Source organism: Punica granatum, chromosome 7 (assembly GCF_007655135.1).
Source record: "Punica granatum isolate Tunisia-2019 chromosome 7, ASM765513v2, whole genome shotgun sequence".
NCBI lineage: Eukaryota > Viridiplantae > Streptophyta > Magnoliopsida > Myrtales > Lythraceae > Punica > Punica granatum.
In genome coordinates, this window is record NC_045133.1 from 6,184,409 (window position 1) to 6,206,662 (window position 22,254).

The 22,254-nt window shown below is 39.0% G+C and overlaps 4 protein-coding genes across 4 annotated transcripts; 2 read left to right on the forward strand and 2 right to left on the reverse strand.

Annotated features, from left to right (window-relative positions):
- Nucleotides 1-5,393: 5,393 nt before the first annotated feature.
- On the forward strand, nucleotides 5,394-7,873 carry LOC116215283 (beta-carotene isomerase D27, chloroplastic). Its single transcript, XM_031550928.1, has 8 exons — nucleotides 5,394-5,653; nucleotides 5,785-5,877; nucleotides 6,037-6,141; nucleotides 6,455-6,554; nucleotides 6,670-6,761; nucleotides 6,873-6,953; nucleotides 7,387-7,455; nucleotides 7,573-7,873. The coding sequence occupies exons 1-8, from the start codon at nucleotides 5,522-5,524 to the stop codon at nucleotides 7,708-7,710; spliced, it is 810 nt and encodes a 269-aa protein (XP_031406788.1). The 5' UTR covers nucleotides 5,394-5,521; the 3' UTR covers nucleotides 7,711-7,873.
- A 56-nt stretch (nucleotides 7,874-7,929) lies between these two features.
- Nucleotides 7,930-12,602, reverse strand: LOC116215282 (uncharacterized protein At1g32220, chloroplastic). The gene is made up of 10 exons (XM_031550927.1): nucleotides 12,190-12,602; nucleotides 11,419-11,530; nucleotides 11,242-11,330; nucleotides 10,985-11,040; nucleotides 10,844-10,899; nucleotides 10,023-10,116; nucleotides 9,248-9,327; nucleotides 8,997-9,039; nucleotides 8,729-8,820; nucleotides 7,930-8,501 (listed from the first exon to the last, which is right to left on the reverse strand). Exons 1-10 carry the CDS (start codon nucleotides 12,243-12,245, stop codon nucleotides 8,322-8,324), a joined length of 858 nt encoding a protein of 285 aa, XP_031406787.1. The 5' UTR covers nucleotides 12,246-12,602; the 3' UTR covers nucleotides 7,930-8,321.
- A 580-nt stretch (nucleotides 12,603-13,182) lies between these two features.
- On the reverse strand, nucleotides 13,183-17,374 carry LOC116215281 (DEAD-box ATP-dependent RNA helicase 24). The gene is made up of 5 exons (XM_031550926.1): nucleotides 16,642-17,374; nucleotides 15,314-16,542; nucleotides 14,554-14,590; nucleotides 13,950-14,409; nucleotides 13,183-13,555 (listed from the first exon to the last, which is right to left on the reverse strand). Exons 1-5 carry the CDS (start codon nucleotides 17,240-17,242, stop codon nucleotides 13,504-13,506), a joined length of 2,379 nt encoding a protein of 792 aa, XP_031406786.1. The 5' UTR covers nucleotides 17,243-17,374; the 3' UTR covers nucleotides 13,183-13,503.
- A 2,608-nt stretch (nucleotides 17,375-19,982) lies between these two features.
- Nucleotides 19,983-21,231, forward strand: LOC116213359 (pectinesterase 3-like). Its single transcript, XM_031548245.1, has 2 exons — nucleotides 19,983-20,200; nucleotides 20,460-21,231. Exons 1-2 carry the CDS (start codon nucleotides 20,086-20,088, stop codon nucleotides 20,924-20,926), a joined length of 582 nt encoding a protein of 193 aa, XP_031404105.1. The 5' UTR covers nucleotides 19,983-20,085; the 3' UTR covers nucleotides 20,927-21,231.
- The last annotated feature ends 1,023 nt before the right edge of the window (nucleotides 21,232-22,254 follow it).

Consider the following 22,254-nt stretch of genomic DNA (forward strand, 5'->3'; position numbering starts at 1 on the left):
GAGAGCTGGGTAGTGCTAGAATGGTGACTCTAGACTTGTGGAGATGAATTGGAGTACAGTCGAATTAGCATTTCATCCGGGGCACGAAGGAATTGACAACTAAGAAAATTTTACGTTCTTGACCCTTAGTGTTTGTTCAATTTAGAGTGTAGACTACGGCAGAAGAGGCCGAAACTTTTGAATGAGGAGGAGGCCCCAGTTGGCGAAGGTTTGACTAGTCGTTATACATTGTCGAGGCATTGTAAGAGACAAAGTGCAAAGCAAAAAAAAAAAAAATCAAATTGAGAAAGCCATGACAGGACACGGCAATTGTCTGCCAAGGCCTTCTTTCTTTTCCTTATCGGGCCCACCAAAACTCACAAAGTTAGATTGTTTGTCTTTACACGGAAATAAATTGAGTTGAGCCGAACCATTTTTGGTTGCCAAACACAAATCGCGGAACTGTTTGTCAGACTAACTGTTAATGTAAAAGCACATGAATCCATTCCTAATTGAAGACATATGTCAAATTTGAACCCACACTATAGAATATCACTCGCAATAAGGAGGAATCTAATAGTCAGTTGCCTTAGCGTACACTTCAAATTGAACCGACCTCTACGGCGAAATGTCTTAGTCTAAACTCCAAATTGAACTGACCTGCACGGCAAAAAGTCTAGCGTCTCTGTTCATTAACTCTAATGCCAGTCGATAGTCGCCTCCCCCATTACATCCAAACATCCATTCCTTCATCATCAACTAAGATGCCTCCAAAAAGCATTGCATTTACTAAAAACCCACCATTTCTTATCCAAAAATGATCTCCTGGAATAATGGAGCCTCTCTTAACTGATTGAATGCTTCCATGACTTCATATAGAGACAGACATTTATTCTGTTAGCGAAGAAGACGTCATCTCAAAAGCCAGAGGGCATCATCTGATGCTTGGATCCTTGTGCGCTTGATCATAAGTTTACGATTCTCTCTCGTTTACTTTTCCCGTTTCAAGTTTAACTTGGAAAATGGTCTAGTAGCTCGATTTCCGCTGCACGATACATTGGCGTACGTAAGTTTTGACATGAGAAGAGGAGAAACAAAAGGAAAAAAAATATGAAGAATGTATCATGTGGAAGTTCCTCGATGATAAAGACAATGAATCCATATCAAAGCCAAGGATGGCTTCGCAGATCCTGCAGAATGTAGTATATGGCCTAATTACAGGATTATGAACATTCCAAAAAACTGTATGTCAAAGATTATGTAATAAGTGCTCTGAATTTTTCTTTTGAGTATCTGATGGTGGGTGGTGGAATCGGGAGTGGTCCTTCAAAATTATTATTAGCTAAGGCAATGAAGATGATGATGATGAAGAAGAACAATTCTTGGCTCCTCCCCTCCCACTTCCACTTCCTCCTCTCTTTCCAGATGATCTTACGCCTTACTGTGATTGCCGTTGCTGCTCCCAGCAATACTACATACTAAATGCACTAATTAAGACAAGATCCCTTGCGAAATTGAAGAGGTATGTCATAAAACTATATTTTGGATGTATCCATTTTTAATGGAGAAATTTCTTTCTATGATCTTCAAGGCTGCAAACAATAAGGATGGAGCATCCATTTCGTTTTATGACTCTACTGATTATGTATTTCCGATTGACCTTTTTAAAATGTTATCAACCATTACTTCTATGAATCTGTTTAAGACAGGAGGAAGCATATGGTAAAGGCTCAAGAAGAATTGAACGAACTTCGAGGAATTCTATCTTACTCTTTTTTTTTTTTTTTTCTGTCTCCCTTTTTCTCTTTCTCAATTTGAGTTGGTTGCATTATGACTTTTAATTAATTTCTTTCTTCGGTGCATTTACAGAACAAATGTCACCTTGGCGTTTAAGTGTGTGTAATTGATAACGACAATGTATTATTTTTAAATTATATAGTCCAACGGAATTAAGATTCCTCATTACCATATTTATATCGAAATTTAGATGTGCAAAAAAGATTGAGGTTGATGAATAAATTAATTGCTTGGACTTAATGAATTTAAAGTTAAAGGTCACGGCATGAGTGAGCAGTTATTCTTTATTGTGTACATTACCAGTAAGATGGATCAGTATTCTAAATGCCAAATTTTATAGCGTAACACTAGGAACGTGTCAATCAATGATTGAGTATGCTCCCAGCGCGAACGCAATCGCGCATGTGCGAAGTGCGTGTGTGAGGGCGAATGTTACTAATACATTTTAGATAATGTTTTGTTGTTTCACTTTCATAATTAAAAAATATTTTCATTACCTTCCATAAAGCTAATAATGAAATATTTTTTTCTCTCGGAATTTTATTTGTAATGCTCAACCATGAACAAATGGGTGCAATTAAAGAAAAATTTAATCTGAAAAACTTTTTTCTGAATATAGAGAGAAAAAAAAAAAAGAAAAAGGAATAGACATGAGGGAGAATGAAACGGATAGAGAGACTGGAAGAAGTGGAAATCAGACATGTGAAGGGAAGATTTGTTTTCTGAGATGATTTCATAAATTTGCCCTACATTTATTGTATTCTTCAATTCTTTTTGTGATTAGAATTTATAAGAGTAACTCAGTAAAATTAAATTAAAAGAACTGCAAGAGGGACAATACTTTGAATTGATTGTCATCACCCGAAATTTCAGCGGCATTTCCCTCATGTTTGTCAATATCCCATTTAAGAAAATTAATCTGCTAAATAATTCCATCATTCTAATCAAATAGACAACTATTCAGCAAAATCAATTCACAACTATATCCCAAGAAAAATAATTCATCCAAACGACCTTCTAGTATAATTCTAACATCCCACTAAAGGCTAATAAAAAAATTTCATATCGTAATATACTACTAGCAATCTATACATAACCTTAATACCTGTAAGATATAAGGTGTTCGCTATAAGTCCTCCAAGCTGATCCCGATATCAAAATGGTTCTCCACATGCAGCCTCTAGCTTAGTCGAATACCCAAAAGTATCTCATTGGGTCGATCCTTCGAGGTACAAAACTCAATTTCCATAATCCCTCAGGCTCACTCTCTGTTTTCTCTGTTTGCTCATTCCTCTCGATCGTCCGCTCTCATTCCTCCCTATGTTTCAATTCTTCAACCTCTCACCTTACCCTTTTCCCACCATCCTCGTCTTCTTCCTCTACCGTGAGCTTCGACCAAAACCTCCCCAACCTCTATCCCAAAAGCAAAATGAAACTATTAGAAAAGTCAAAGGAATGAGGAAGGCGGTGGGAAGCTCATTTGGGCTGAGTGAGATCATGGATTGGGCTCAAGACCCACTCCAACAAATCAGGCCTAAATGATTTATTTAGTTATTATTTATCTGTTCATTTATTTCGTCGATGCACCTAATTGAATATATCGATATACTATATACGTGTGTCTGTGTGTGAATGCCATCAATAAATTATGCACACTATATATATACATACATATATATATGTGTGTAATTGTATGCATGTGTGTAAAAGGCCGGGTCTCACATTGATTTAAACAGTTTACGCACTTGTTTTCCTAAGCAATTATTTGGGTTCAAGTCATATAAATAAAAAATATATATAATTTGAAAGAATTTTATCTTTTTAATGGATCAAATTGAATTAAACAGTCTAATTGAGTTACGGATATTAAGATGTCAATAATAAAAAAAAAAAGTAATGGTTTCTTCTTGATGTAAAACTGTTGGGGGTGTCGTTGATTTTTTAAACATATAGAAAAGGGGAGGAGTGGGGGGACATAATGGAGTCAACCCTAAGTCCACTCTTTGTTTCATAATTTCTCATTACAATAGTTAAAATTAAGAATATAGATGTGGTCCGGTGTGAAGTGAGTTCCACATTAATGAACTTTTATATGTGAAAGGTTATGAAACCCGTACTAATGGATAGAATTAAATAGATGGCAGGACAAGAATCAGTCTCACCTATAGCTTCGAAAATATGGATACAAATTTTGTAATAAGTTATTTTGACCAACAAAGGGAATACGCTATAAAAAAATGATTGAAATCATTTATGTGCGAATGTAATTATTATTTTTATGGATGAAATTACAATATATTTTTAACTCGTTGATTTAGACTGATTTTGATTCGGACAACGATGACAATGAATAAAGTGCTTCCAAGGATTTTAAAAACTACATTACATGTAAAATTCACATAAAAGTGCAATTTACTAAGGGCACTGCATCTCATGGTTTCTGCACGACAGTTGTTAAAATCTTTTTATGAACTAACTTTACTAAACAATATTGGGTAAATTGCACTGGTAGTCCAAAATATTTTACAAATGTTTCATTATGGTTCAAAAAGCTTTTTTCGCTACATGATGGTACAAAATGTTTCAAAGTTGTTTTATGATGGTACAAACCGTTAATTGGCCCTAACAACGTTATTATTTTGCTGACGTGGCGTGTCCTATGTGTCACTTTTGTTACGTGGAACCAATCATAATGCGCCATGTCATTTAAGAGAAAATAAAATTTTAAAAAGTCCAAAAAATACAAAAAATAATTAAAAAAATACAAAAAAGAGTAAAAATTTTGAAAAAAATAAAATAAATTTAAAATTTTAAAAATTTTAAAAATTATTTTTAAAAAATTTTAAAAATTTAAATTTTTTAAAAAAATACAAAAAATAATTAAAACATACAAAAAAAGAGTAAAAATTTAGAAAAAATAAAAAAAAATTATTTTAAAATTTTGAAAATTTTAAAATTATTTTTAAAAATTTAAATTTTTTAAATTTTTTTAAATTTTTTTAAATAATTTTTTTTTAATTTTTTAAAATAATTTTAAATAAATTTATAAAAAATTTAAAATTTAATATTAAAATTATTTTTAATTTAATATTAAAATTATTTTTAATTTAAAATAATAAAAATTATTTTAAATTTTAAATTAAAAGTTTAAAATTATTTTTAAAAGTTTTTAAAATTTAAAATTATTTTTAAAATTTTAAAATTTTAAAATTTTGAGAATTATTTTAAATTTTTTGGCTACGTCAGCGAGGAGATGACACGTAGTAGCCACGTCAGCGTCGGCTTGACGGCGTCAAGCTCGAGTTGACGGTTTGTACCATTATGAAATAACTTTGAAATATTTTGTACCATTATGTAGCGAAAAAATTTTTTTGGACCATAATAAAACATTTGTAAAATATTTTGGATCACCAGTACAATTTACCCAAACAATATTATAGTTTTGAGATTATATAATTACTAAAAAAAACTATCCAAATATTTTCAGAGAGAATTTAACTTCAATTCGGAGGTTGCTTGCGAAGAGGGATATTTGGAACCTGATTGGGGAAGCGCCACATACCAATTTTTTATGTGAATCCCATATCCGAAATTTCAATTGAATTCCGACTAATCTGATCCAACCAGATCGACCCAAAAAAACTTTGGCAGCGTGAATTTCCGATCAGGAAGCCGTACAGAGAAACTCCCTAACAGTGGAGCCGAGGACTGGACTGGAGCAAGAGAGCTCCGTCACAGCCACAGGATGATAAACTCACTGGCCTTTCTTCCTCCTCCTTCCATCTCTTCTCTCCCTCTCCCTCTCGTCAAACCCGCAAATCCCCACCTCCGAAAATTCAAGTTCTCAGTCACCCGCTCCTCTTCCTGCCCCAAATCCGTAAGCTTCTCCAGAATTCCCGTCGTTTCCGCTGCTGTTCTCTTCTGCTCTGCTCGATGTCGGTTCAAGTTGGGAACAAGAGAGCTTGCTGTGTTCAATTCAACCGATGATGAGTTCATCGTTTTCCACAGGTCGAATCCGATGGGATTGCTGAGAGAACTGAGTGCAAGCCCGGCCCCCTCGATGACTTGTTCCTCAATTTGTTCCGCAGGAAAATGGTCCGGGTGAGCTTTAGTTCACTATCCCTTCATAAGGGTCTCCGTTTTATATTTATGTATGTATGTATGTATATATATATAAAGTTGCTACCTTTTGGAGCAATGATTGGGCTGTGATGAGATGATGTCATGCTGATAGTTGTTTGCTTTTAAGGGATAGAACAGGAGGTTGGATGGGATTCGGCGAAGCCCGGGTATGATGGTCTAATCGAGGTTGCGAATCGGCTTATGATGAAGGGCAGGAACAATTCCGATACAAGAGATGCTGCGGTATCAGTTTATATTTGTCGTTGCCACTCGCTTTGTAGTAAGAATTATCAAATGGATTGGCATTTGTTTAGGAGGAGGTTAGTGACTGATTTCCGCACAATGATGTTTTATCGGGACATTGCCTGTTAAATTCTAGGGTGATGTCAATCGATCCTCTTTTACATGTTAATAGAGAGATTCAGAATATGCTGTTAGAGATGGTTGGAAGCTGCTGGACGGAATATTAATCTATACATGGGAGACTGATATCGGAGATTACATTTATCGGCTGAGTCACAGAATATTAGATGACGTTGTTTTGTATGGATTGCAGGTTCGGATATTGAGATCACTTTTTCCTCCTTTTCTGCTAGAGCTTTACCAATTGCTCATAGCACCTCTTGAAGGGGGAAAAGTGGCTGCAATGATGGTTGGTAAGTTTTAGTATTCTTACGTTTGCTTCTCGAAAGTTTTGACTTTTGTGTGCCCTGCTGAATGCACTGTCTCTCCGCAACTGATCAATATCGTTATATATGTCTAATTCTGAAGCAAGGGTGACTGCACTCACTTGCCAATGGCTCATGGGTACTTGCAAGATCAACTCTGTCGATCTTCCCGATGGAACTTCCTGCGAAAGCGGGGTAACCTTATTATTGGATATTCAAGTCCTCTCTTGTATGTCTTACTTTTGAATGGCCAATCAAGCAATGATTTGAGGGACTGTTTTTCTTTTTACGTTATGGCTTATGCAGGTATTCGTAGAAAGATGCAAGTATTTGGAGGAAAGCAAGTGTGTAGGGATATGCATCAATACTTGTAAGCTTCCAACACAGGTTAGTGATCCCCATTTACCTTTTGTCTAGTATTTGCAGTATGATAAGGCTTTGTGATGATATCTTGATTTTCTCTTTCACATATCATAATTTTCGAACATCAGGTTGGGGTTTAAGTCAGAATTAGAGGGAACAATAATCCCTCTTTCTCGGCCAAAAGCACGAATGATCCCTCAGCTGCAAACCTTTTTTATGGCTCCTTTCAGTTCTACCTAGTCAATTCCCCCAGCTTTACAGGAACGTCCCATTTCAACCCATAGCACACTTGGCCATAGGCTGCCCCCGTTGGCCGAACATCGATTGCGTAACCCAGCCATTTGTAGCAACCTTAACGGCCTTTCCTGAGGTTTCCCTGCCATTTGTAGCAACCTTAACTGCCTGCTATTTGAACTTCTTTCTTTCTGACAAAAAGGCTTGTTGGCAATGTTATTAGACCTTCTTCAAGAATTATATGGGGGTCCCTCTGCTCATGGAGCCAAACTTCGAAGATTATAGCTGTCAGGTCAGTTAGTTACACTGCTGCAATTATGTTCAAATCAAATGCCGAAATTTTGATGTACTCTTGCTACATTCTCGATATGGATGGGCTGATGAGCATGATTTGTCTCGACTATGGCAGTTCAAGTTTGGTGTGCTTCCGCCTCTGCCTGAAGATGATGCAGCTCTCAGAGAGCCATGCTTGGAGATATGCCCAAACGCAACCCAACGAAGAGAAGTTGCACAGGAGACAGAAATTGCGCAGTGCCCTAAGGCATAATATATAGATCATGCAAACCAACATTCATCCAGCAAAAGTTTTAGGAGAAGTTAAAGATTTTTATTCTTCAAGCAGCAGAGAATAAAAGTTTTCCCATCAGTACATCAACCTGTTGATATAGGTTCGCTTGCTATATCATTCAACCAGAAAATTTGACAACGAATCCCAACTCGAATCCCATGAAATTGCAATTTTTCTACTCGAGGAAGAACCATTATATGATCCTTTTACTGTACGGACAAATATTGCATTGAACTTCGTAGCACGATGAGAAGGCACAATCCCTGACCAAAGAAAGGCATCTTTAAGTGGTCTTTTGTATCATATCCTACACCGAAACAGCACCTACAATTCTTCACAAAACAGGTTGAACTGAACTCTACTCGCAATTGAAAATAATAAAACCAAAAAATTTGCTCGTCTGATCTCTGGTGGAGACCCTCCTTTATTGCAATTGAGTTGTCAACTGAAACGCTATGCCTCTTCTCAAACTTAAACACCAAAGAGCTTGGTCCTAAGAGGCTCCAGGAAAAGCGAGATTTGACAAGGTGTCAAGTCTCGACGAGAACTGTAGGAACAAGATGAATAAAGACAGATGCCATGGCTCTTCTCTACCTCGACTTCTGCTGGGTGTATCTAAGTATCCCATGTACATCTACAATGCCTGGAGGGAACACGGGGTCCGTCGCAGCTCTAACTGCCACCTTTGAAACAGCAGTGACATTGACAGGGGTAGTGAATAGGGGCCCGACGAGTGGGATCTGGGTAAGTGGCTTAGCATGTTGAAGGACCTGGAAAAAAAATATATAGATAAATTTACTTCAGATAGGGACACCGTATCATATATGGAAAACATCTTCAGTTTAGTGAAGTTCGATTTTAGGTCTTCTTCCGCAAGCAAAAATGTCATTCACCCATCCATTTAATTCAGAAGTTGGGGGACTCTTTCTTTTCCCTCATTTCTTGCCTTTCAAAGCATATTAAAGGAAGAAACATATTGAAAGAGCGGAGAATGTACCATTTCCATAGGTGAACCAATGACGCCAAGAGGTATCTTCATGCTTCCAACAGTACGAGTTCCATAAATGAATCCAGGTCTCAATATTACTCCTGCATGGATTTGATAGGTAGAACAGAATCATCAGATTTTCAGCGTAGATCAAGGACAGCTGGATCAGGATTTCTTTCCTTCGAGTTTACAATCTTAAATGTTATCTTACAAAAATTGTGAATGAAAAATTGCTACTTGAAAATATCATAAACAGAACAGAACGAGAATGAATCACCTCCATAAGGAAATTTAGTAAGCAACTCTGTCTCTGCAGCCCTCTGCATCAACAACATTTGACAGGTAGAGCATGAGACATCCGGGACAAGGGAAGACCATAAATATCGTACAAATTACTCCTTGAACAGAAAGATGTCCTCATGCTATCATCTACTCCTAAGCCAAGGAATTGTTCAAATTCTCTACGAGGTGATGAACAGGTTAATAAACAAACACTAGAATGAAATATTCCCAGTCCCATGTCAGTACCTTTCCCTCATAGTATCCCTGTAGTAAATAATTTGCTACACCAAAGTCAGCAGCGGAGATATACACGAATCTTTTGACACCTAGAGGCACAGCAGAAAGTCAATCAGAAAATATACGATCTTCCAAAAAGAAGCATAACCATCCAACAAAAATAAAAAAAACCCAGAGTTTCACTACATTATAAACTAGATAGCATTGCTAGAAGAGTAAAGCAAAGCAAAACTCTTTGGTATAAATATTGCCTTAAGGATTTTAGGAGAAATACAAGCCAAAAAGGCTTTATCGGTCAAATAAAATTCAAAAAGTGCAAACATCAGTAAGAAGGATGCTTTCAAGCACAATAAGTTCGATAAAATTATTAATGACAGTTAAAGAATTCAACGCCAAAAATTCTGCATTTAATAATCACATCAACTAGCTTAAGCGGAGATTTTGAAAACCATTCAAATGAAACTATCTCTCAGTGATTATCATGGAATCAATTGTCACAGGGAACTGTAGCTTACCCTACTAAATCTAAATTGAGCCAAACTTAAGGGCAAAAATGTCCAACAAGAATATTCATTCAAGTAGCACACAAGCTAATTGACTAGCAATGGCAGAAGGGATGCTCCAAACGATCGAGATGTCGTTTCGCCCCGTCCCCGAAGATGGGTAATTTATATACATAACCATATAAAACACAAATGACATAATGTATCTGATGTTTACTGACATTATACTCAACAATTTTGATAATAAACACACAGAGTCCGTGAAGATGCAATAGACTAACCTTGTTCTGAAGCAACTCTAATGGCATTTATATTTGCAGTTCCATTAATTTTGTACATGTAGGCATTGGATCCGAACCCACCGACACATGAGATCTAACCAAAATATCAGGGTAGAAAGTCAATCTTTCACAATGCAAGGGAAAAGATATAATATACAAAATCCTAGAACAAATCGTTTTTATTTTCTTTTTCTTTTAAATTTTTTGAGGTTGGCCAGTATGCTTTTCATGGATGAGCACCCAACTTATACAATTTCCCCATTAGTCAAAAATCAACAGACAAGCAATAGCATGGAATAGGATTGCAAGGTTCTACTGGCACTATTTACTTTAGTCCATGTTAATATTTTTTTTTTCTCCCTGTCATCCTCGTAAACAAAATAACGCATCAACAAAATATCGCAATTAAGTAGTTCAAATACAGCAAAGTGCTACAAACAGGACTCTCACTCTCCCTATGTACACACAAATATTCTGCCAACCATGTGTTATGGCACTTGAAAGTGCAAAAATTTAGCAAGATCATAATGTCTTTTATTTGCCACTCTCTTCCTATAAACAGGATTTAGAACTTAACTATCTCAAAGGCCTATATATTAGATACACAAGCCTTAATCTCCACAAAGGTTTATAGAAATAAAAATATTGCATCATGCACAATATATAAGTTCCTTGATTATTAACAAAGAAAAATCACAAAAGTAGTATTTGCAAGAAAGTTAACCTTACAATAGTTTACAATTTAAGCTAGAATTAGAAACGTTCACATCATGGATCGGAAAGATGTCTATAACCATAAGAAGGAATAGAAAAGAACATACAACTGCAGTGACCCCAGACAATGCATCCTTTAGTGACTCAGGTTCAAGAAGGTTTCCTGAAAAATACAATTCAAAAATTAGATATATAATAGTAGTACTCAGACTATGCCAGAACCCAAGCACGGATTTCTAGTAGCAAACCTTGATACCAGGTCACACTGTTGGCCCAAGAATCATGCAATTTCGACCTCCCAGACCTGAAATACATAAGCCCCCATAACAGTGAATGTAGCCTAATCCAACTATATGTTCCATGTGGTGAATGTATAGCGACTGATGCCACACGATCCCAATCACAACAAACAAGTGGAGCCTTGAAGAAGCACTAACATGATTGAACATTAATGCAATCAGGCAAGAAGTCGTGTCACATAGTTCAAAACACATGGAATTCCTACCTGCTGAGGCTTGCAACAGCCACTCCACGATTTAGGGCTTCTCTGCATATATGTGATCCGACAAATCCATTCCCGCCCAGCACCAGCAACTAATCATAATTCACATAAAACCAATCAATGAGTGAAACTGAACTTATGCATGAAATTGACTACCCACAACCACAAGGGGAAAAATACCTTCTCTGTGGGAGGTGGAGGGGCGTCGACAGTCTCTGCTTCCTCGACTTTAAAAGGTTCATCAACCTTATTAGATTCTGTGCACAGGTATCTTCCATTTCTACCAGCAACTCTACACATTTATAGGACCAAGAAACAGTAAGGCAAACATATAGGAAAGAGGAACGATGAGTTCGTCCAGAGAAAATTCACGGGAACTCATCTCTTCCATAAACATATCATACTATCTGTACAAAGAGAGAGCAGTTCTTCCACTGGCAGAACTAATCTATTTCGGACTCATAAAAGACATGGCAGGGCATCTTATGTACTTGTAACAAGAGCCAAAAGAACAGCAAGAAAATGCTCGGGCGACCAATAAATTCTACGATGTAGCATGGTATACCAGGCTGCCGCGATATCCTAATTCATTGCAAATCTTTAGCCTAAACATTTCACATCATATCTGAGATTATCCGATGATTGAGCATCACTCTTGCGCAAAACCCGGAACGAAATCAACACCCCGAGGGCTTCTTTACCTCGCCACAGGTCACTCATGGTATACGCGTATATACATATCTTCCATGCTTGTATGGGCACCAAGCAACCAACAGGGTGAAAATAATGAAGGGCTAGCGCAAGAAATGACGGGAAACCCAAATTCAAGCTCCACCAGAAGAGCTTGTCATCAATGAAAAGCTTACAACTTTGAACGAATGAAATATATCAGCGTCATCACACACATTACAGCAAACAACAGCCCGCATGAAATGATCGGGGGAAACTCACTGGAATTGGACCGCCAATGAGTTCGAGCGGATCAGCCGCGAAACAACCGCCCTCATTGGAAACCTTTACCCCTTTAATCGCGACGGAATGCTGGCGCTTCGAGGCCTATTCAGAACTGCGTCAGTCGGAGCTCGGAAGGAGAAGAAGCGAAAGGAAGGAATAATAGCCTGAGTGAGAGAGAGAGAGAGAGAGAAGGGGCTGGAGGAAGGAAAGAGGAACGCGTGGCGTGTAGAGAGGGTAGACAGCTCTGGAAGCACTACGTGGTGCTTTCTCGGCCTCGCTCGCCCGATCGAACGCTCCCACAATTGGAACTCCAGCGGCGCTTCCTCCTCCCTGAAACTATTTCATCGTCCCTGGCAGGATCAGCCCGTCTGACCCTTAAAGTGAAGTCTCAAATTCTAGTCCCCATGAAAAATTGGATAGCTTTCGACCCATCTCGACTATATTAATATAATCGGGACCCAACTCGATATAAGGTTCACCCCGAAAAAAGAAAAATAATTTTCTTTTAGTGTTTTGCTGCTCAGTTATCTTATTTTGGGTTTAATCACAAAGAGATGGCTGAACTATGTTCGGCTCTGCAAATCTGCCCCTTGGCCTCCGAACGCGCAATACTGTTACGAATAAGCATCAGCGTATTCCATTGCACAAACTTCACTCTATCCAACCTTCGGCTGGAAAAAGTTCGTATTCCAGACATGGATTTGCTTTGCTTTGTACCATAAATAGATTCGTTTGGAGGGGGCTTGCAACGTTTCTGAGGATGAGAAATTCTCGGGACCTTACAACCCGCAACAGCACATGATAGCAAGGCCAATACTTAACCTGATAGCAGTGCCCCCCTTCAGTATGAACCCCTGCACCAACCCGACTCAGAACGGAACCAGAGATGCTCGAAGAGAGAATATAAACTCATCTCCGGTAATAAAGCTAGCTGAGAAGCAATCAGAGGCACTTCATATCATAAGAGAATGAATGCCAGGGGAGGAGATAAATGAGGAATGGGGGCAAATTTCATGTGCTCTTTCAAATGCTCAAAACAAATTTGTAAAAGTTCTGTACATGGATAAGACTTATTAGGGAAGAAAAGAAAATGATGAACTACAAGACAACAAACAAGAGTCAAGCTCGTAAGACATCCCTTCAATTTGGACTTAACATGAAATTATGTATCTTAACTCAGCTTTTGGTACAGAGGCGACAGAATTCATGTCAGTGCACGAGCTCTCGCGAGTGTAAGTAAAACTACCCACCTAAAATGTTGAACACAAACAGGTCTTCAGACCATGAAAAAGTACACGCTGAATCCAGTTCTCACCGGTCCCAGGCAGATGGCCTACGCCTTTCTCTGGGTCTGTCCCTATTGCTGCAGAAAGGAGAACAAAGAGAAACGAATGAATCAATACAGAACTCAAGCCAAGAAGGCATGAATTGATGGAAGTACGCCAAACAAAGAAGTCAAGCACCTATCTTCTTGCAGCCAAATGTTCCGAAAATTTTCTCAGATTTTTCTCCTTTTCAATTCTATTAAGGATTCCTAAGATTGTGCTTTAAAGGAAACCGGAAGCCATTGCCTTCCAACTCTAATCATATACCAGATGGGCCATTTAGCTTGTAATCTTTCTCATCCTCTTTCCTTTTCTTCCAAGCATTAAGATTGTACAAGCAGAAACTTCAAAAACATCTCGTGATAGATCGTAACCTTAAAGTAGGGATGAGGAGTTACTAGGAAGAATGAACTTATATAAATGTGTGCTAACCTCTCCGAAGTCCTCTGGCTCGAATTTACACCCGAAGCTTGTCCGCTTGGATTTACTCCAGAAGTGGGAGTATTCGACGAACTAGTGGTCTGACTTCTCTGTACGTCTCCTCCAATAATACCACCAGATACAAACCCGGACGAACTGGTGGTCTGGCTTCTCTGTACGTCTCCTCCAATAGTACCACCAGATACAAACCCAGACAAAGCTGATCTCTTATTTGCAAACATACTCGAACTGCTATTCACGCCTTGGTTCTGAGAATTCGAAGAAGCAGCGACAAAGCTGCTTTTGAACTGCGCCATCATTCCTGTCCTCAACGAGTTCACAGCTGCAGACCGACTCTGACCGGAGTGAGAAGAGGTGCTATTGGCTTCAGGAGTATACCCTATGCCCAGACCAAAATCCACCCCACGGACACCTCGCCCTCCACCTCCCCTTCCCTTACCCTTCTTCCCACCTACATATAAACCCCCAAAAGAGAAGACGTTAATCCCACGGGAAAGCTCTTAGAATGGGAGAAGCATCTTCAGAATCTTAAGTACAGAAAATTCAGCATATATGAAAACCGTAGACAAGTACATGCAAGCCAAAGCAGTCATACCTCTTCTTGACTCGCGTTTGGATCTGAATCTCCCATCCTGTTTGATTCAGATGCAAAATTTATCATTTAGAAATATGTGGCACAAGTCAAATGTGTGCTGAAATTGTCTTCATGCGTGCAGAACAATACCAGCATTTTCTAAATCAACAGTAGAAAGCCATAAAGGTTGCAGAAATACAAATTTGAATTACACACACACAGTGCAAAAATTTCAGAAGTCGTTCTGAAAGATCCAACATATATTTAACCTTAAAGACTGTCGAACAAAACATGGCCAAAAACCAAGACATTTGCTTCCATCAAGAAAAGGAAGAAGTAGTACGAAGTGGACCAGCATAGTCTACAACTAACAACCATTCCATTTTCCAGCCGATGATTCTTGTTCAAGCGCTACAAAGAATGTCACAAGCTAGTAATACTTGCATTTTTGGTGATGGCAACTGACATAAAAGCTCTCTCCTGTTGAGTAAATACTATTGAACATGTAAACCAAAGTGATACTAAAGCACGACACCAGAAGTTCTGCATGCCAAATACAGTAAATAACTTCTATGTGAAACGGTACTAATGATATCCTACTTGTAACGTGTTGGCAAACTAGTCAGAATTACCACGTCCCGTAGAACAAATGATTTAATGCATAAAAGGAATACATTCAGAGTCACACATGTTCATGGAAAATAGATGAAATCGCAGCACATAATCATGCAATCATGTGCTCAACTGGCATAATCCGGAGGGTCTTCAGATTCATTATTACCTTCATTGCGAGATCCATCAGCTCCATGGAGACATTCTGACCAGCAGCAATCAAACTGTTGACTAGTTCCCCTGCAAAGCGGGCTTCCTTGTGGGTTACTAGAGTGTATGCAGTGCCATCCTTGTCACCCGCACGACCTGTTCTACCAATTCGATGCACATGCATGTCCATGTCTTTCGCAATGTCAAAGTTCACAACTGATTTAATAGACTTGATGTCAAGGCCTCGAGCAGCCACATCAGTTGCAATAAGAACATGGTAGATGCCGGACTTAAACTTCTGCAAGATCTCCATCCTAGAAGCTTGGTCCTTGTCACCGTGAAGAGCTGCAACCTTGAATCCTTTTTGAGCCAACTGTTTTTCAATCTCGTCCACAGCAGCCTTCTTCGAAGCAAACACTAGAACATCACCCTCATCAATCATTGGAGGTAGCTTATCAACAAGCCAAGGCAGTTTCTCAGCATCAGAAGGGATCACATGGACAACCTGTGTGATATCTTCATTGGCCATTCCAACCTCCCCCACGGTGACTCTAATGGGATCAGAGAGAATTTCTCTTGCCAACTTCTCGACCTTGCGAGGCATTGTTGCTGAAAACAGCAACGTCTGGCGGTCTGGCCTAATCTGACCGACAATGGACCGGATTTGTGGCTCAAAACCAAGGTCAAACATCCTATCAGCTTCATCAAGAACCAAATAAGTTGCCCTCAACATCGTCAAAGCCTTCATCTTCACCATGTCTATAAGTCTACCTGGAGTAGCAACGACTATCTCACATCCCGCCTTCAGTTCTTTGAACTGATCTAATTTCGACATTCCACCATAAACAGCAGAAACACGAATCCCGTGTGACTTTGCGAATTTCTTGCACTCCAAATATATCTGATGGGCCAATTCTCTGGTGGGTGCACAAATGACTCCAATAGGACCCTCTTCTTTTGCAAGTTCAGGTTGGTCCATAATATGGACAATCATGGGAAGCACAAAAGCCGCAGTTTTCCCGGAACCAGTTTTGGCTATACCAATGATATCCATCCCAGAAAGTACGATCGGCAAAGCTTGGCACTGTATTGACGTGGGCTTTTCATACCCTTGTTTTGCAATGGCATTCTTTAGCTGTGGAGAAAAGCTGCAGTCATCAAATGTCTTGATAGGCCTCGGAACGTCAAAACCCGAGACGCGGATGGCCAAACTCTTCCTATACTCGGTGACTTCCTGCTCGGTCATCCCTGGAAAGAAAAAACCAATATCAGAATAGCTCAGCATTCTAGTTATAATTCATCAATCACTACAAAGCTAATACATCAACTTCAGCGCAGAAACCTTACCTGAAATGGACTCCTTCTCTTCATAGAAATCCTTATTGAAGGGTTCGTACTCGACTTCACTATGATCGAGAGCTGGAATTGGCTCAATCTTCCGCTTGTCGAGGACGACAGGGTTATCGTCCGAATCATAATCCAGCATCCCGGCATCCACGGCTTTCGCCGCAGCATAAACCTCCTCGTCGGAGTCATACCCGGCGTTCAGAGCGTCGGAAGCAAGCGCGAGCCCCACGTCCTTCTTAGCCCGAAGAAAGCTCTCCACCGGGTCGTCCTCTTCATCATCGTCCCTAAACCTCTCGGCCTTCTCCGTCGGCTTCGGAGGCGGCGCCGCCTTCATCTCCTCGTGGATCCCCGCCATGAAGGCATCAAGGGGGTCGACCTCGTCATCGTCCGGGGCGGTGGAGCCGCCGGGAGCTGCGTCGGCGGCGGCGGATTCCTCGTACTCGATGTTGTCGAGGTCGGTGTCCTCGTAGTTGTCGTGGCCGCGGTTGCTGCGGGAGGAAGGTGGGACGTAGAGCCGCTGAGGAGCCCGCGACTGCTCGAAGTTGTAGGTCGGCTGTCGGTTGATGCCGAAGCCCTCGAAGCCGAATTTCCTCTTCGACATGGCTGCAACAGATTGCACTTGCAGAGTTTCGTCAGGCCAAAAACCCTAATCAACCGACGAGCTCAGCTCCTCCGTCGCGACCGATTATCGAACAGAAGGTCGTTCGCTTTACCTGACAGTGCGAGAGGAAGAAGACTACCGACCGAGACGATGGTTTATGAGATTATCGGGTTCGGGTTTCAAAACGGGTTGACGGGCGGGCCGATTCGAGCTTTGGAGATGGGCCCTGCACGGCCCAAACAAATAGTTTTGGATAAAGGTTTCGTGCTTTGAATTATCTGCTCTCATGAATCCGGAATCTCTTAGATATCGGGCGACGGCATGCGTCACTGCGACTTTTGAGTGGGGAGTATTCCTTGGTAACCTCTTGTTTAGCATGGCACGAGTAATCCTTCGTTAAAGCTAGACGCCACTCTACGATTTCCGAGTTATAGATTGACGGTAAATTATATATGTTGCTGGTCTGATTTGAACGAGTGAGTTTAATCTTCAGGGTCAAGGAGACTACAGGGCGAAACTCGGCATGCATGACAGATTTTCTTAGTGCTTAACTACTTACTTTTAACCATTTGTTAACTTATAAACTCACAAGGCATGTCATGCCATGGCTTCTTAATCTCATCAAGCTGTGGAAATCTTGTTTATTGATCAGGTGAGGCCGTGACAGTTGACGACGAGGTGGTCACGATCGACAACATGCAGCATTGTCCTCCCGAACGAAACTCTCAACGTCAGCGTCCAGGAGGAGATAAATCCTATCAGTAACTCTCACTGTCCGTCTCTCCAACGAGTATTATTGCCTTTACCGATTTTATGCTGCCGAGAAGATATGCATCTTCACTTATTAGAATCCCTTGCAGATGAAAAATATGATCGACGAACTTTGAGTTCAGAAGCAGGGAGGGTTCTCTTCTCATCATCCACTGAGCTGAGCTTCACATATGTTAGTCATCCTTAGCTGTTCGAAAGCCTTAAGTGACCAACTTTATGGAGAGGTTTAATGTGGTTTAATCAAAAACAATTACTCTGGTATATTCTTCTTTAACGATTTTTTATATTACCACGGATGGCGCACATGTATTATCCTATATACGTATAAAAAGAGGAGAAAATACATAAATAAACACTTAAGAATATGAGAAAAGTAGCAAAAACAATGATGAAAAATATGTATAGAGTACGTTCTAAATTATGCAAGATAATACCCCCTATTAGGTACCTTGTACGTATATGTGGCCAAATTACAGTATGTCCCAGAATGCAATCGAACAATATGTCTCATAAAGTTGTAGGGTATTCATGAGAGTCGTAGGTAATAATCTGCCGAAATTTGGAAATATTTCGTTGTTACTTATTCTACAAATCGTGATATTGAAGACATACTTCTTGTTGTTCCAATTGCAGATGATCCTAGCTACCGCTTTAGGATGCAAGGGAAATCAATGTAAATAATCTCAATAATACACGTACATTTGTTTCCTAACTAGCTGATGACTCGAGACTATAGATGAATCTATATAGAAAATATTTTCATATAGATTGTCCTAATTGAATATATTAATAATATTTTCTTATTTAATTTGTAGAATATATAACGCAAAGGAATATATATATACATTATACACAAGGCAAGAATATACAATAGAATATATACATTATATATACATCACCTAGTATAGAGATTATATGCAATAGAATATAGCTCAAGGCATTATAATTTGTATTGGCCATGTGCATATATATAGATGCCATTTGCATGACCCTTCTGTTCTTTATATATATATATATACTCCATGAAGTATCAAAATTAAACATAATGCTTGAATCTATTATTTTAAAAAAGAACAATCTGGAGTGCAACGTAAGCAAAGGTAATTATGACCAGTCATAAAATCATAATGCGACAAAGTGTGATTATACTGGTACAATGGAAAATCTCAACTTTAAATTGAAACAATTGTTTCCTAGTAAAAATTGAAAAAGTAAAAAAATAAATATAATTTGTATTTATATATAATTTTAAAATAATAGAGAAGAAAATTTTCTAAGAAAAATTATTTCATTTTAATGTATAAGTATACATTTTTCTTAGCTCTCCATATTTTATAACTTTTTTAAAAAATTTGAAGAATTCTCTAAACAGATTTCCATGTCTATATATTATATTATATAATTTAGATTCATCTCATGACAACTCATGAGAGCTCTTCATTTGATTGTTGAGGAGTTTCATTTCGTAACTCTGCTCTTGGACAATCAACCATTCACATCCCTGAACATTAATATATACCTAGATTTTTTCATATTTTCATGATTAATTTTTTTTTGAACTTTCACAATGTATTTATATTAGATACTTTCGAGAAGATTATTTATTTCATTTTTTTGTTAAAATAAAGTTTATAAATACAATAATATCAATATAAAATAAAAACCGTAAAAGAATTCGCGTAACGTGCATATCAGATGACTAGTTATAACCATTATCGTTCTTTCGATTAGGTATAGGCAAAGATTAAAACAAGAACTTTGGCCCACCCCCAAAAAAAAATCTGTTATTCACCAAAAAAAGAAAAGAAGAAAAAAGCTCCGCTTACCCGAAAAAACAGAAAACAAAAATCTTCCTAAATCTACGCAAAAACTCTTTTTCTGTTTTTCTGTTTTTCTTTTTTTTTTTTGGTAGGTTTACGATAAAACTGAATAACTGCCCATAACCTTTGCTATTTACGTGCCCGAGAGCCCTCCCGCACTCCCAAAGCCATCTCTCGTCCATTCTCCCCGGCAAAGTTCTTTTTCCTCTCTTTTTCGACCTCCAAGAGATTTGATCTCAGCCGACTTGAACAATGGGGCCCAAGACTCTCATCCTTCTGCTCGCCGTCTCCGCCTCCGCCCTCTTCCTCCAATCGGAAGCCGTTGTCATCGCCATCCCCCGAAAGGTCGGACCCATCGCCCGCTTGGGTAAGCCTTCCTCTCATCCCCCCATGCTGGGTTCTCTCTACCCATCAGGGAATTGCTATATATGAGCATGATCTGAGGGAGCGACTTTAAAATCTATCACGACATCGATCAACAAAGCTTGTTTTGCAAAATGCCGTTGAATTTCGGGATTCCAAGATTTTACGTGCCAGTTATCTGGCCTAGTAATATATATATCAGTCGGCGCTATGTCTCTAATAACTTGTCTGAGCCCTCGAATTATGATATCGATTGCTTGCAGGGCGGCTTAGAGAGAACCCTACCCTGAACAGCATTTGCAAGAAGACTGATTACTTCGTCGAGTGCTTCTCGACCATCGCTCCGCTGCTGAAGGGCCGCCCGATCAACGCGATGGTGGCGCTCAAGGCTGAGATCCAGGCTGCCAACATGAAGTTCAGGGAGGCGAAGCGGCTGGTGGAGAAGCTCACCGCCAGCCCCACCACCTCCAAGACGACGAAGGAGTGCCTCTCCGTCTGCACGGAGAATTTCGACTCTGCCCTCGAGAGCCTGCAGGACTCCCTCCAGGCCATTGCCCAACGGGACCGTGGCAGCCTCAGCAGTCAGCTCAGCGCTGTGACCACATACGTCGAGACCTGCAACGATGCTTTTACCGATTTCAACGGGCATTCCCCCATTTCCGTCGCCAACTTGCACCTCGCCAAGATCGGCAGCAACTGCTTGGCCATCGCGCAACAAGTCCGCCTGTAAATAGTAATGCCCCCGATATCAAATCAACTCCTTGGATTAATCAGGGCTCAATTGAACTTCTGAATATCATGGATCACACTAAAAAAATGCTGGGAGAGGAGAGGACAAAATTGGATGTATACTTTTTTTTTCCTTTTTTTTTCTTTTTTTTTTCTATATGTAATTAGGGTGGAAAAGGCGATGGAGTTAATCGTTATTTCCCCTAAGGATTATAGAAAAACTGAAATTCATATGTGTTTCTCATTATACGAAATGGGAAATTGAGTCCATTGTTATATATAATTGGAGGGAGGACTAAGCTGGACATACTTGCATCCATCTCATATAATTATCACGACGGTTAATTACGTTCATCGTCACGACCAGAATGTCATTAGGGAGCACCAGATTGTGTTATCTATATGAGTGTGGATTGTCTTTAGATCTACAGCTATCTAATTACTCACTATTATTCGTAAACAATTAACTAGCACAATCATCTACATGTCATTGTTGTATTGTAGATAGGGGTGTGCAGGTCTAAGTACCTTGTATTTTTCATGGTATTCGGATTGTACCTTATAGGTAACTAATTCTAAGATTTTGGAATCGAATCTTATCATGCTAAGACCTAGAACCGAATCCTACATAGAACTTGTATTATACCACAGGTTTCAGATACTTTATAAGAATCGATATATATATATATATATATATATATATATTTGTTTTCAAAAACAATAACTAAAATATATAAAACCGAAAGACTTCATCCATATTATCCACAATAGCAAAATAAAAGTATACATCTACAATAAAACTAGTCCGGGCTAGTGGAAAAGACCAAAGGGAAAGAGCAAGAGAAGAGGAAGAAGAGCTAGGCCGACATTAGAGAATCATGGTTTAGACATATGACTTGACTTGAATTTTTTTTTAAATTCTGAATTTATTATATTTATTAAATATGAAATACAAATTTACTATAACATATAAAATGAAAAAAGAAACAAGGTCTCGGTACATGTTCCGATTCAGATTTTGGGTACCTTGTGTAGAGCAACCAGAATCGAAACCTGTTTTTACCGATTCCTTAAATTGTTATCCGGATCCTATCTTGTTTTTAGTTGGATCTACATAGACCCTACCATAACAAGTAGATTCCAACAAGTTCCCGGTCTACTTGATACTTGTGCACACTCCTAATTGTAGAGTCATTCTTTGGATAATAAACATAGAACGAGGTGTTCATATTTATATTGGTATCCGAAATCCCCCCGCACATCTAATGTCTGAGGGATTTTTAGGCAATTCATATCCATATGTCATATTGATTACTTTTAATAAGACAC

What these genes read in the sequence shown, in the direction of transcription:
- LOC116215283 (XM_031550928.1), top strand. Translation starts at nt 5,522, where the DNA reads ATGATAAACTCACTGGCCTTTCTTCCTCCTCCTTCCATCTCTTCTCTC. An exon ending in TCCGCAGGAAAATGGTCCGG is followed by an intron (nt 5,878 to 6,036) that starts GTGAGCTTTAGT and finishes GGGATAGAACAG; the next exon opens with GAGGTTGGATGGGATTCGGC. An exon ending in CTTGTAAGCTTCCAACACAG is followed by an intron (nt 6,954 to 7,386) that starts GTTAGTGATCCC and finishes CAATGTTATTAG; the next exon opens with ACCTTCTTCAAGAATTATAT.
- LOC116215282 (XM_031550927.1), bottom strand. Translation starts at nt 12,245, where the DNA reads ATGAGGGCGGTTGTTTCGCGGCTGATCCGCTCGAACTCATTGGCGGTC. An exon ending in GCTGTTGCAAGCCTCAGCAG is followed by an intron (nt 11,041 to 11,241) that starts GTAGGAATTCCA and finishes TATGTATTTCAG; the next exon opens with GTCTGGGAGGTCGAAATTGC. An exon ending in TTGGTTCACCTATGGAAATG is followed by an intron (nt 8,502 to 8,728) that starts GTACATTCTCCG and finishes TTTTTTTTCCAG; the next exon opens with GTCCTTCAACATGCTAAGCC.
- LOC116215281 (XM_031550926.1), bottom strand. Translation starts at nt 17,242, where the DNA reads ATGTCGAAGAGGAAATTCGGCTTCGAGGGCTTCGGCATCAACCGACAG. An exon ending in TGATGGATCTCGCAATGAAG is followed by an intron (nt 14,591 to 15,313) that starts GTAATAATGAAT and finishes TGAATCAAACAG; the next exon opens with GATGGGAGATTCAGATCCAA. An exon ending in CAAACGCGAGTCAAGAAGAG is followed by an intron (nt 14,410 to 14,553) that starts GTATGACTGCTT and finishes GTTTATATGTAG; the next exon opens with GTGGGAAGAAGGGTAAGGGA.
- LOC116213359 (XM_031548245.1), top strand. Translation starts at nt 20,086, where the DNA reads ATGGGGCCCAAGACTCTCATCCTTCTGCTCGCCGTCTCCGCCTCCGCC. An exon ending in CGGACCCATCGCCCGCTTGG is followed by an intron (nt 20,201 to 20,459) that starts GTAAGCCTTCCT and finishes GATTGCTTGCAG; the next exon opens with GGCGGCTTAGAGAGAACCCT.